Here is a 13,601-nt window from a genome sequence, read left to right as displayed (position 1 = left end):
GTCTCTTCCACCAACAGAAGTTAATCCAATAAAATATATTACCTCACCCACCTTGTTTTGCACTTCAGTAGAAACATGGGTATTTTATAAAAATGCTGTGTTCTTTAATAAAAAAAAAAGCATGTCCATATTTTTGCCAGCAAACTATACTGAATGTTCGGTGTCAAATTTTTCCATGACTCTTTTGAGCTGCTCTTGATAGATCACGTTAGTCACACAATGATGAAATGTGTTTTTCACTGACTGGCTAAATCTGTCCCAGGAGGATGGGCACGCGCCATTTTGACTTCTCTTCTCAGAGAGAGAAAATAACTGAGAGACTGTTTTAATGAACAGCCTACATGTTCCACGGAGCTTGAGCTACGTTTCCCTGTGTTCGCACTCAGCAGCGGGTGTCCTCACACCAGTGAGGTTAATAGTGACTCACAGGCAAGACCTGTTCTAAAAGCTCTGCCACACACATGGGAGGCTGCAGAAAGGCTGATTCACAACAACACCTTCTTATCTCACTCACTTGGAGTCCTTATGGTGCATACATGTACCGCACACTTATACAAAAGGTTTTTTTTAAAAAAACACGTATTCTGTGAAGCTGTTAAGATTGCGTCATTAGTTTGCCTTCCGGGAATTGTAGAGTCTGTCCGCACTAGGAGGTAGGGGTGTGATTATTCAGTTCGCACAGACATACTCGCGCTAGCTCTCATTGAGCTAGTGTGTTAAAAATGGTAGCATAGCCAGGATAGCACGAGCAGTAGAGAGCGGAGGCAGAGGCTAGCTGGGCTGCATATGTACACACCCATGGGATTCAGGCAGATTAGTACTTGCGGGAGGAGGGCGCTAGTCCATGATGCCATTTGCTGCTGCCCATGCGGCATAGCTACAGTACTGTTGTTAGCACATTAGCTCAATGAAAGCTAGCACAAGTATGTGTATATGATAATCACACCTGTACCTCCTAAAGTAGCTGTACCCTGTAATTTACTTTTTTTTAAATGAAACTCTTGACTGTTATTGATTGCCAAAAAAGCATCTAGAACTCCCAAATGTGTGTATGTATGTGTGATTAGTTCTGCCCATTCAAGTCCACAGTGATTATTTTCAATGTCGCTTGGACTGGGAAGTCGCATTTTGTGTTCCACTAGCAGAGAGTGAGAGATTCTAAGATTGACAAGTTCACAATTTGACCTACTGTGTAGCACACAGGCCCTGATTCAGGAAAGCATCCCTATTCAGGAAGAGCCTTGAAGCAAGGAAGTTCCACTGAAGTCAGTGACTTCGAAATGTGTGCTTAAGTGCATTCTTGACTAGGAATGGAATTAAGCACATGCCTAACTGTTTTTTCTGAATCAGTTTTGTAGTTTGTCATTGTCCTCCTCCTACTGAAACATTTATATATTTTTGAAAACAGTGGCTGCAAGTGGGTTGAAATGTAACCACCCTTACGGTGTGAGGCATTTGTATGTGTGCCTGCAAACAAAATAACTTTTTCCAGTCTAGCTAAGTTTTAAACCTACCATCTTTGACAGTGTGCCTTTTAACTATGTTGCTACTTGCAATCATTGTTATAATGTACTTCATAAAAAAAAGATACAGAAGCCTGCAAAGGATAATGGGAAGCTATTACAGACTACAGTTGAAAAGTACAGTGTTATTCCCTCAGGAGAAAGCTATCTCTTATGTACATATAATTAATATGTCTGCCAGTAACAGTTATTAAACAAAGGGTAGGAATTGTTTCTGTTGAATAACTTGACCTGGGAGTAAAGCCAATTTAAAAGGCATCTGATTAAAATATGTTAAGGTCACAGATCACTGTAAAATATGAAGTGGGAAGTAAATGGCAGAGGTTTACTCATGGGTAAGATTAAATGCTATGGAATATGTTTTCCGCACTAACAGCGGCTTTCAAATGTAAAATATGAAAAGTGCTCATTCTAAAGGTTATTTTTCTAGAGGCATTGCAATGTCACGCTGCACTGAATCCTTGCACTATCGATAGTGATGAAGTTCACCCTTCAGCAACTAAGATTCTGTCATTCCTACTGTAAATTCCCTGACTTCTGTATAGCCAGCTCATCCATAAAAAAAAGTGTGCTGTGATTGGAAAGTTGCCTTACCAAGTTCCTGACCAAAAAAAGGTTTTAATTTGTTACAGAATTTGAAGAAAATTGGTTTTGACACCATGAAGCACCTCATCTTGCATTATTACGCGAAGGCCCAGTCTGTACTTGAAACATAGGTCGACATACGTATGGTGCTCAGGGGTGAGCACCGTCACAGAAGAACCCCTTCCATTACTGTAGGCTGTGTCTACAAAATGGCATCACAGCAGCACAGGTACAGTGCCATAGCTATGCCACTGTAGCACCCATATGCAAGGAATGCAGGATCGGGCCCACCTTTAACCTCCTCTAAAAAATAAAAATAAGAAGCATCCCCAGATTCATATTTCCTGAAAAAAGGAAAAAGATACTAAAGTGATGAGTCTCTACAAAGCCTATAGGACCAGCCTGCTTTGTCATAAACTGAAATTCAACAAGCTGTTTGCACCACATGTTGAAAAAAATGCATTATAAAATTGGAAAGTAAATAAAAAAGGGAAATAATTAGGAAACAGGATCTAACATTTTGAAGGGTTCCAAAATCTGTATTTACACAATGCTGTAAGGACTGTGCTATACTTCCCGTTACATGGGGAAGTGAACTCATGGACCTTTCTCAACCTCAGTTCAGCCAGACATACTATGGTTTCCAGGCTGGGGTGCTCAAGGAAAGAGAGTAGGGTTAATATTGGCACATAGGTCATTGCTTCATTGCAGAGATACTCTTTGAGCTGATCAGATTCCTCACTACAGTGGAATTGGAGTCACCTAGGCAAAAAACGTTTTGTGGTTTCACTGTCCAGTACAGCAGCTGATGATTTCTCTAGATCTTTGGGTTCCTTGGCTGTCACTACAACCAATGGAATATTCACTTTGACTCCATTCATAAGGCTGGGCATGCTCCAGATCTGGTGTTAGTCACTGAAGCATACAGATTTTTTTTTTTTTTAAGGTTGACTATGTCGCTCCCTCTGCTGGGTTTCGGATTTGAGATTTTCTCTCTGTGGAGAATTTTCTCTTTACTTTGCAGGCAAAATTGATTGGATTCAGATTGACCCATCTAATACTGGGGAAACAGAACAATCTGCTTGTGTTTGTGTCTCCCTCTGAAGTTACGGAGGTGCTGGAACAGCTTTGTGCTATAACTTGTGAGCTGGACTCTTGACCTTTCTGATTGTTGAAGGCCAGCAATGAAGTAATAGGTCCATTGTTGGTTGAGATATGAAAGCTTCCTTAAGGGGCTAGTAGGAGGAGGGTGCCTAGTGGCTTTTAAAGAGGCCATTGTGAGGCCCATGCTCCAGAAATAAACTCTAGATACAAACACTGTGGCTGGCTAACTATCCGCTAGTAGCCAGTCTCCGATTTTTGGAGAAGGTTATTGGCAGGGTAACTCTGATAATTTCCTGTGTCCTTAGGTTTCCTGACCCCAGTCAATAAAATTAGAGGTCTGGGTAAGGGACAGAAATTGCGCGAGCTGTGTTAGTTGATTATTTCCTCTTCGCAATGGACAAAGATAAATATCTGTAGTGATTCTTTTAGATCTGTCACATGGGCGGCAGGTAGCATAGGCCAGGGAAAGCTGTCCCTCCCCAAACAGCCTGGTGTGACCAGACCCACCCTACGCTCCCAGACCACCACCTGCCTGCTTCTAGTTCCCTTCCCATTCTTCCATGGTGGAAAGGCTGGGACAGGCAGGCTGGAACCAGGGCTCACAAGGCTGGGGGCGCCGGGGCCATGCTGCACCATCAGCCTGATGCTGGGGTTGGGGGCGCTGGGACTATGCCGCCTGCCCAGCGCTGTGGTAGGGAGCACTCTGGCCACCTCCGGGGCTGCGGCTGGGGGTGCTTTGGCCGTGCCGCACGCCTGGCACGCTGGGGCGGGGGGTGCTCCCACCACACTGCCCGCTCAGTGCTCTGTGAAGTGTAGTTATAGGCCAGGAAATCTACATTATAATGCCCTATTTTCGGCTGTGAGGGATGCCAAGTAGAATGGGAGAAAAACCCAGCCATTTTCACCATTCTGTCAATATAGCGTGTGACCTGCAGCAGGAATGCATAGCAGGATGACTAAAGCCAGGATCTGTATGTTCACTTTGAATTTCCTGCTCTTTGTTCGAGCCAGAGCCTTTGCATTGTTTTAATATTTTGCCTCTGTATTTCCCAAGTGACTGTAATTGCGTGACATCACCAGTGTGAAATGCACAGTGCTGAGATCATCTTCATTTATACTTGATATCTGATTTAATCTCTTCTTTATCAAAAGACAGAAATAACAGAGAAGGGGGAGGAAATGCCTAACATAATTAAAATAAAATGTATGTGGGCACGTTATGAGATTAATCACATACTGGTGTGTTGTGCCATTCATGATCACATCCTGAGAACTGTGTCGCATCTCATTTTTTGTGCGATTTCCTTTCCGATGGCAAATGTGGTGCCCTCGCCAGCATTGTGTCATCTATGGAGCGTGAGATTAATATACATATTGTGCAAGAGAGCTGCACAGATGATTTTCGAAGGATCAGAAGAACATTCCAAAAGTTTAAGGTTTACCGCTGAGTTAAGGTGACATGTTCTCTAGCATTCGCTCCACAGCAAGCTGCAGGTCTGGAGTAAGAACCTCCACTGCTGCTAGTTTCTGCTGATGAAAGCTGGAGTGGTTTGAAAGGCTTCCATAACACAATCTGCTCTGGGGGTGGGGGTGCATTAGCATTCTCTTTGTGGAGGAAGGAGATTGAAATATATTCCAGAGCTACTGACACCTGCCTTGTTAAAGCATGTGGGGGGGCAGGTGGAGGGGAATGTTGTTAAGGTATCTGAGCCGTACCAGTTTATGATTGAATCCCCTTATTTTCTAAACATTGAGTTTTAATTCCATAGAGGCATTGTGCCCTCAGGCTTTTTTATTGAGCTCTCGAGGAACAAATAAAGGAAACACTTGATCACTTTATAAATGCTGCCCATTGCACGTAGTGTTTAATGACTGCATATATTCACTTCCAATGCATTGAAATACTTCAGCCTTGCCTCAAAGCATTTTACCTCTATTCAGAGTGCAAAGAATGAAGTTCCTGTAGGATTGTGGAGTGCAGTTCATTTTTCATATAAACAGTTGCTTTGACCTTGTGTAGGCAAATGGGCCCTGTCAGGCCTGGAATAGCAGGGCCTGGAAATCATCTGTTTAGTCAGTGCTGGTTCAGGTCATTAGCTCGTGTTTATGGCTGGGAATTGGTGATATTGCTCTGTGTATAAGGGGCTGAAGGGCTGAATACTAAAAGGCCCTTATTTACCAACAGCTTTATATTTTAATTTAAAATTAATTCAGATTGAAATGATCCATTTAACCTTTAATTAGGATCCTGTGTTCCTCTGAAAGTCAAACACATAAGTCAAACTGAGGCAAAATTCACTTTGCAGTTGAAGACTGTCTCATTTCTTTTAGCAGTAACTATCATGGATTGCTAAATACATCTGTTTTACTTTCACTAAGTTAACTTTCCCCATTCTCTGTCAGACCCAATAGTTACGGCTTAAGGAACTCAATTACTATCTGGTAATATGACAGGACTTTAGTCCTGAAAATACTCTTGTTTGATGGGAGTATATGAGGAGTAAAGTCAGTGGCTTTACACTGAGATAAGAGATCAGAGTCTCGTTTGAGGAATTTTTAAATAATGTTTTAGTGTATTGTCAAAGGGGCCTAAGGGAGTTAGATGCTCCGCTACCATTGTACGTCAGTGGGTGTTGGCCACCTAATTTTCTGGGTTCCTTCTGATAATCTCAGCGTATAGTTACCACATACTTAATCATTTACAAAACTTGCTGTACTCAGTTGCAATGTGTTCAGACCTTTTTTCGACCTAACCCAATGCATTTACTTCCTCTTGCATTAGTTTCTACTTCAGAGCTTCCAAGTTGATATGGTATAGTTATTACTACCTGTGAAGCATGGGAAAAAATCATGTTACTGTGAAGGGATGGCACATTTCCTTCCTCACTGTTACAGTCTTGCAGTGGGGCTGAAGTGGGCTGCAGTGTTTCCATATACTTCAGAGGAGTCTTCCATTATGGGATAATGGTGATGGAGTCCTTCTGGGATCCATACAAGGAAGACCTAATTCCAACCTCTGCTGCTGCTGTACATGCTGCACCTCCTGCTGCCTCCCTTTGCAAGCAAGGAAGCAGGACCTGGCAGGAAAGAGAGGAAAGCCAGCTGAGAAAGTAGATGGAAGTGCATGTATAATGCTGATAGACCCCGGTCGTCAGCAGGCAGGATTGAACTGGGGACCTCTGGAGCTTAGTGCATGAGCCTCTACTGCATGAGCTAAAAGCCAGCTGGCTGTTAGCTAAGGCTGTAGAGCAGACTCATTTAACACTCTCTCTCTCTCTCTCTCTCTCTCTAAGTGGTCTCAGTGCCACTAGATGAGACAACACCACACCCAGAAGGTCTGTGGGTTCACATGGAACCAGGGCCTGGCTATGCCTTGACCCAGTCACTTTCCCCAGTGGTTAGAAACACTCCATTTTCTCAGGCACAGCATCCATTTAATCCAGGACACTGGCCCAATCCCTCAGGGTTGGCCAATCTCCCTTTTTTTCCCCCGGTAAAGCTTTAGCTAATGGGGGTTTAAGCAACCAAAGAGAAGGATAATGTACTTCTTACCTCTAATTTAAAGTGAATGTGGAAGTGGACAGAGAGGCAATGAGGAGCAAACATTAACTGTAGAAGGATATTTTAAATAAATGCAAATACTGCTCACAGCTGGGTCTCTGTTGAAACTAAAAAATACTGTATTGTGAAGATGAATGTGCCATTGTGTTTATTTTCTACCTGCCTGAAACCATGCAGTGCTGTTCATCCCGAAGAGCCAAACTCTGCTCCCTCAACCAAAGAAATCCAATCCTACTTACATCAGAAAAGTAATCTCTCTTGAAATGAGGGATTTCACTTTTCTCTCTTGTATGTCAAAAATAACTGATAAAAAAATATACAAAAAATGGTGTGATCCCCCTTAGTCCCACCCTCTTTCCAGGTTTTAATCTTTAGTATAATTGTGTTTCTTCTCCTTCGGGTTGTAGAACACTGAATTATCTGAAATTGGTCTGACAGACAAGGACAGAAAGTGCAAGACAGCCTGAGGGGAAGAAATGAATCGGAATCCTCCCACCAGGGCATTCTGGGACAGCAGGGGTCTAACCAGCTCATTTCCCTTCTGACTGCTGACTTCATAGTGTGATAGCAAAGCACCACAGAAAGGATGAAGACAATGAAGTTCCTTCCCCTGAAGAAAAGAAAAAAGCCTAATCTAGGCTTATTAAGATGCTCCCTGCATTATCCTGCTTCTTTTTTTCTCTTTTTTTTTCTTAAATGAGGTCTATGGGCCTTCCCCAGAGGGGTCAAAAGGGAGAAACATTGTGACAAAGCAGCTCTGCTCCTCATTCTCCTCCATCCCTCTCCATTCCAACTGAACAATATACTTATCTCTCCCACAAGTTTATGTACCAATGACAAATGAACAATGGTTTAGATATGATGGTGGTATGTGCTTTGGAAATGCCTGTAATAAAAATTCTCATATTGTAACTTCTACCCCCAGCAGTTGCTTGTAATCACATTATTGATGATACCAGTGTTGTAAATAAAATAATTTTAAAAAGCAATTGTTGCTATGTCTTATGGAAGGGATGACATCATGATATGGACTTCTGTTTTAGGTTATTAACCCTTGTATCACTGCAAGGGAAGACCTTGCAGCTTTATTTTAAAATAATATATAATTTTATTTATATATGGTTGTCCAATCCAAGTAAATGATTTTATGTGAAACCATTTGAACTAGATAACTAGAGTTGCATTTGAAGAAAGAGTTTTTGGTGGACATGCACTGTACATACATCCATTCAAACGTAGTGTGAGTTCATAGTTTGAAGTAATTACCCTAACTATCACATCTAAAGTCTGCACTGATATCAGGTCTTCATTGATTGGAATTTTTTCTTGGCGCTCAGCTGATGATTTTCTATTCCAAGAAATAGGATAATGTGGTGGTCGTCTGGTCACAGGAGTTAAAATACAGTGACTCACCGTGGCTCTGATATTTTTGTCCATTCAGCTTTATTGGGAGGGGACTGAGGATTGACTCCTGTTTACAAACAAACAAAACAAAACCTCAAACCCCACATACCTCCAAAATCTTAACCAGAGGTGGCACGAGAAGCCATGGCCCTAGGGAGGAAAGCATGTAAGTTTATGCAGATACAGTTATTGGTACTAGGCCATGTGAATTTTGCCTGCAAGGTCATTCTTGCCAGATTTGTTTTCATTAATGGCCTGGTGGCCTCCACATCATAGATTAAACACGGGATCATTTCATAAGGCTAACAGGAAAGATCTTTCAAATCTGGGGTCTCTTTCTGGGACATGTTAATGGCTAAGATATGGCAGCTGCATCCAGTCAGGCTTTATGTGTAAGGTTCGTAGAGAGTTAAAGGGTGGCTGAGATGGGGAGGACTTCTTGTGGAACGTGTCATATTTCTCAAACTGTGTTCAGTGTTGTCTGGTTCTTTTCTTATTAACATGCTTTTCCCCACTCATAATAAAGTAAGCAGGCCTGCAAGGGTGGGGCCCACTACAAAGACTTAGGGACTGGGACTTGAACTGAGCTGACCCCTTGGTGATAACTGGGCATGGCAAAGGGGCCTGAACCCAGCTATGGACACACTCCCAAGAGACACTTTTACAGGGTGGGAAGGAGCTCTGGCCCCAGAAAGAAAAAGTATCCTCTTTGTGTCGAAAATAATGCTTTTGAATATCTTTCTTTTGTCACATATGCCATTTAGAAGATACTGGGGAGTTTCCCATAAAGTCTGTGCATTGGATAGTATTAATGCAGACCATTATAGGAAAAAATAAATGGTAAAGCTAACATGTTCAAAGACATTAACTTTGCTATGTTATCTGTTGGTGCTGCTATTATTGCATACCACCGTTTAATGGATGTATGTCTGTGTAGAATGGCAGAATTTCAGCAAGACAGCAGTATTTGCTAAACCTGATTTGGAGAAGGTGCATTTCTTAGATAGAGATGTACATGTTTCTGTTATAGATGAGCGGGAGAGTTTGGTGCTTATCTGTGGATTTTATTCTGGGATAATAGCGAGGTCATCTTGACAGAGAGAAATCAACAGCATTATTTTGCTGGTTGGGGATTTTGTAAAAGGTTCTTGTGTACTTAATTGTTCACATCTCTGTGATGTTTTTTTAAAAAAGGCCTTTTTCCTTCTGAGGCGAGTATGGCACTGAATCAATCTCAAATGCAACAAGAGGGAAATTGGGGGCGTGTGTGAATGTTAATGAAACAACACCTAGAGTTTGTCAGATGCAGTTCATATAGGCTTTGGCACCACTTCTAGAGGACTGTGTTTTAATGTGTTTGTAGTACACTTGGTGAGAGTTCCTGATCTTTACTCGATACCCGAGCCAGTTCATCGAGCCTGGCTTAGTCTTTCAGAAATGAAAATGTTCTGTCACCGTGCAGGTTATTTTCTGGTTTTGTCCTGCTTAGTCATGCTCAATGGAACAAACATAGGTTACAGTTGTGCTGCTTCCATAAGCAAACCTTGGCAAGAGAGTGACGGTAAGCCTCTTTGCATGACAGGGCCAGTTTTCTAAATTAACCAGGATGCGGTGGGAGTAAAGCTTTGATAATGAAAAGTAGAAACTGCTTCCTCCTGTTGTGGAGTACAGTGTTATGTGAGACACACAAAATGAGAGATAAAGCTAAGATTTTGCATAAAGAACTCCTATGTAGCAAGAGGGCTATTGCCATCAGCTCCCTCATTGTAAGAAAGTACATATTTTATGGATGATAAACACATAGAAAAATGCAATGTATGTATGAACAGATGCCAAAATGATGATAAAGGCAGAATGTTACAATGAGCCAGGCACCCATGAAATTTAAAAGTATTTCATTGTTTTGCAGCGTGCCGACCTGGGTTCTACAAGGCCTTTGCTGGTAATGTGAAGTGTGCCAAATGCCCACCTCACAGCTCTACCTACGAAGATGGTTCTGTGAACTGCAGGTGTGAGAAGAATTACTTTCGATCTGAGAGAGACCCTCCATCCATGGCTTGCACCAGTGAGTAGTATTATGATGGCTTGGGGCTGTGATTGTCTTTTGTCCTCTGCCCCATTTAAGTTCTTTAGCTGTGTACAAAGATTCTTCTCCAGATTTGTCTCAGCACCTTGTTTCTCAAATACAGAGTAAATTCAATTTCCAAACAAAATCCCCTCATCTCTCTTGTTTCAGGTCCTGTTTTATATTAGACAGGCTATCAGAGCTTATAGGAATGGATTTATATATCTCTATTTTCAATTCCTCTGTGCTGTTATCTGTCAAATTGAATAGGAAAAAGGGAGTGAGATGTTTAAAACTAATACCAGTGTTTTCAGAACAGTGTATTAAATGGGTATTGTAGTTAGCAGTAAATTGTTTTCTATGTTTCTGCAAAAGCATCTTCCAGCTTGAGTCATGTCTTGAAGATAGTTAACAATCCTCAATTGTGTGAGTCTATAATCCAGGGGAACATCTCAGGAGGACCATGAGGCGAAGAATAAAGACAATATGGTTATTTGCTGTGGTCGGTTCCATATTTGTGTGTCCTGTTGCTCTTGTGGAAAAGCAACAGATAACCAAAAGGGAGATTAATAGGATATTTTTACCTTTGTAGGACCTCCATCTGCACCAAGAAACGTTATCTCTAATATCAATGAAACATCGGTTATCCTAGACTGGAGCTGGCCCCTTGATGCAGGAGGCCGGAAAGATGTCACCTTCAACATCATTTGCAAAAAATGTGGGGGGAACATCAAGTTGTGTGAACCGTGTAGCGCCAATGTGCGCTTCTTACCCCGTCAGATTGGACTCACCAACACCACAGTGACCGTAGTAGACCTCCTGGCACACACCAACTACACATTTGAGATTGATGCAGTCAATGGGGTGTCCGACTTGAGTACGTTCTCAAGGCAATTTGCCGCAGTCAGCATCACAACTAATCAGGCTGGTGAGTGTGATTGTATTGGTCTCCCTCTCTAGTATTTAAAATACCAAGGACTGGGTAGTCCCATCACCCGTTCCTATTTCACATGTGCTATGAATGCTGACACACTGATGTAACAGTAGGCTTCAGTGAAGTTGTTCCTGATTACACCAGAGAAAATCGAAGCTGTCAAAGGGTCTTCCAGCCTCTAGTCAGTAGTCTCTAATGACACCCTCGCTGGAATGTGTTTTATTAATGAAACCAGATTTTAATAAAATACTAATTTCAATAATCTCCAACATAAATTACTGTAGTAATCATAGTGATAAATTTTGATTAAATAGAAGTGAAAAATGCTTTGATGTTAGGCACATAAAAAGCTAAGTTTTAAATTGTAGGGATTTAAAACACTGTACTTTTCTTTTTCCTTAGCACATTTAATTTTTCATCCAAGTCCAGACTACTGCCCGCATTACAGGGATGTGAATATGAATCCTTAATTAGGCCCTGATCCTGTATTTGCTAGTGCACAGGTGGACTGCTGGGCTTCATTGCAGCCCTATTACAATCACTGAGGTTCTGCATGAACACAGAAGTCTGCCTGCAGAGGTCACAATATAGGATCAACGCTTCATTCATTTCTACTATTTGCTTCTCGTTTTTCAAAATTTCATTTATGTGACAGATCTGAGGGAGCTGTGTAGCTTCCTCTAGTGGTCCCAAAATTGGGGTAATATTTGCTGATAAAGGAAAGACTAGATTCCCCCTAGCTCTTTGTAGTTCTATTTTGGGCAATAAATCATCAGGAAGTTTCTGGCAGAAAGCATGTGTGTTTGTGGAATGTCTGCTCTCCAGTGTTGTCTTACAAAAATAGCCTTCATTTTTCCTATTTCCTAAAATGTCCAATCATTTGTTGGGGTGGGTCTTCCATTCCCATATTCAAGGAGAGCCCCTTTTCTTCTATTTCGTTGTTATTGTTGTTGTTGCTGTATATTGGAGATTCTTCTCTTTCATCCTGTGCTCCATGGCACTAGTTAAAAATCAGCTGGAGAATGTTCTTGTTCACAGTTCCTGGGAATGAACTCTCCAGGACCAGTGACAGGGCTTTCTCAGTAGAGGACTCCAGCTTTTGGAACTTGCTTCCTTTGGTAGTCCACCAAGACCCAAAGTTGGTAGCCTTTATGGCATGATGCAAGATCCATTGGGTTGTTTTTGCCTGTGTTTTGTCAGACGTGATTCCCAACATGTGGCAGCAGTGATTTGTTGTGTGCAATGCAATATGTTGTGACGTTTCTTAAGCAATTTGTTCATTTGGGGGAACAGCCAAGAGTTTCTCTGACTCTACATAAGTGCCAGAAATGACCACTGTATTGATTTTGCCATCCCCTGCTCGTGTGGAGTGCCTTAATATACAAGTATGCACACAAAAACGAATGGGACTATGTGAGTAAAAGTTGGCAGAATTAGGCCTTAAATAGATATCTAAATCATCTTTCTTCTAGCAGGAATTGCAGTCATGAGAGCAAGATTTCTCTAGCATTCCCTTCCTGACCAAATACCAAAAATGACAATGAGTTATGATACTTTGTGTAACTGCAGTTTCCTTTGGTTCAGAAACCATAGTTGTTTTCGTTCAAGTAACACATAAATGAGAGGAATAATCACACTTGAGCAGATAGGTAAAAGCAAGTCTGCAGGGGCCCAAGGACAAAAAAATGAATGGCTTATCTAATAACTAAGTATTAATTTGTGGCTTTGCCATGAGCAAGGGACATAACATTGTTCAGCTGCCAATGGAGCCAGACCAGAAGGTTGGTTGTGCCTATGAGAGTCACAGTCTGGCTTCTACCTTGCTGCAACGGGGAAGAATGCTGTGCTGAGTCTATGCCCAGGGTAGCATACATTTCCTGGCGTACCAGCAGTTCTGCTAACCGGTGCCTTTGCTCTGCTCTTTCCTCACCCATTCGTAGCCACTGTGCGGGGAGAATTTAAGGGCACTTCAAAGGCTACAGTTCTCTCTGTGCTTCTATTCACAGTATGTGTGCCCTGAACAGAGGCACATGGGGCTAACTTGACCCATTACTCCCCTGCATGGCCATGCAGTCTGTGCCAAAATATGGCCCTTAGTATAAAGGAGATAGGTATGACTTCAAGATCACTCTCAAATTTGGGTATACCATATATTTTATCAGCTTCACAAATAGCTAGGCACTATCCCTAAAATATGGCTTTAAAAAGCCCTTATGATTAAGTAACTACATTTTTATTTCATTTTATTTTTAGTCTCCTTACTTTACTTAGATTTATAAAAATCAGGGCTGTTGATTAATCACAGTTAACTCACGTAATTAACTCAAAAAAATAAATCGTGATAAAAAATAATCGCAATTAATCGCAGTTTTAATCGCACTGTTAGAATACCAATTGAAATGTATTAACTATTTTTGGATGTTTT

General features: G+C 41.6%; 1 protein-coding gene across 2 annotated transcripts in view; it reads left to right on the top strand.

Moving 5' to 3' along the window:
• Positions 1-13,601, top strand: part of EPHA3 (EPH receptor A3) — a 305,625-nt gene that overhangs the window by 192,156 nt on the left and 99,868 nt on the right. For both annotated transcript variants that reach the window (XM_073305634.1, XM_073305645.1), the window contains exons 4-5: positions 10,087-10,242; positions 10,835-11,170. In XM_073305634.1, the coding sequence (XP_073161735.1) occupies positions 10,087-10,242; positions 10,835-11,170 (492 nt within the window). The remainder of the gene's footprint in view (positions 1-10,086; positions 10,243-10,834; positions 11,171-13,601) is intronic.

The sequence above is a fragment of the Lepidochelys kempii genome, chromosome 1 (assembly GCF_965140265.1).
Source record: "Lepidochelys kempii isolate rLepKem1 chromosome 1, rLepKem1.hap2, whole genome shotgun sequence".
In the NCBI taxonomy this organism is placed as follows: domain Eukaryota; kingdom Metazoa; phylum Chordata; order Testudines; family Cheloniidae; genus Lepidochelys; species Lepidochelys kempii.
Note: the sequence above shows the minus strand (reverse complement) of the source record. Positions and strands in the feature narration are given on the sequence as shown.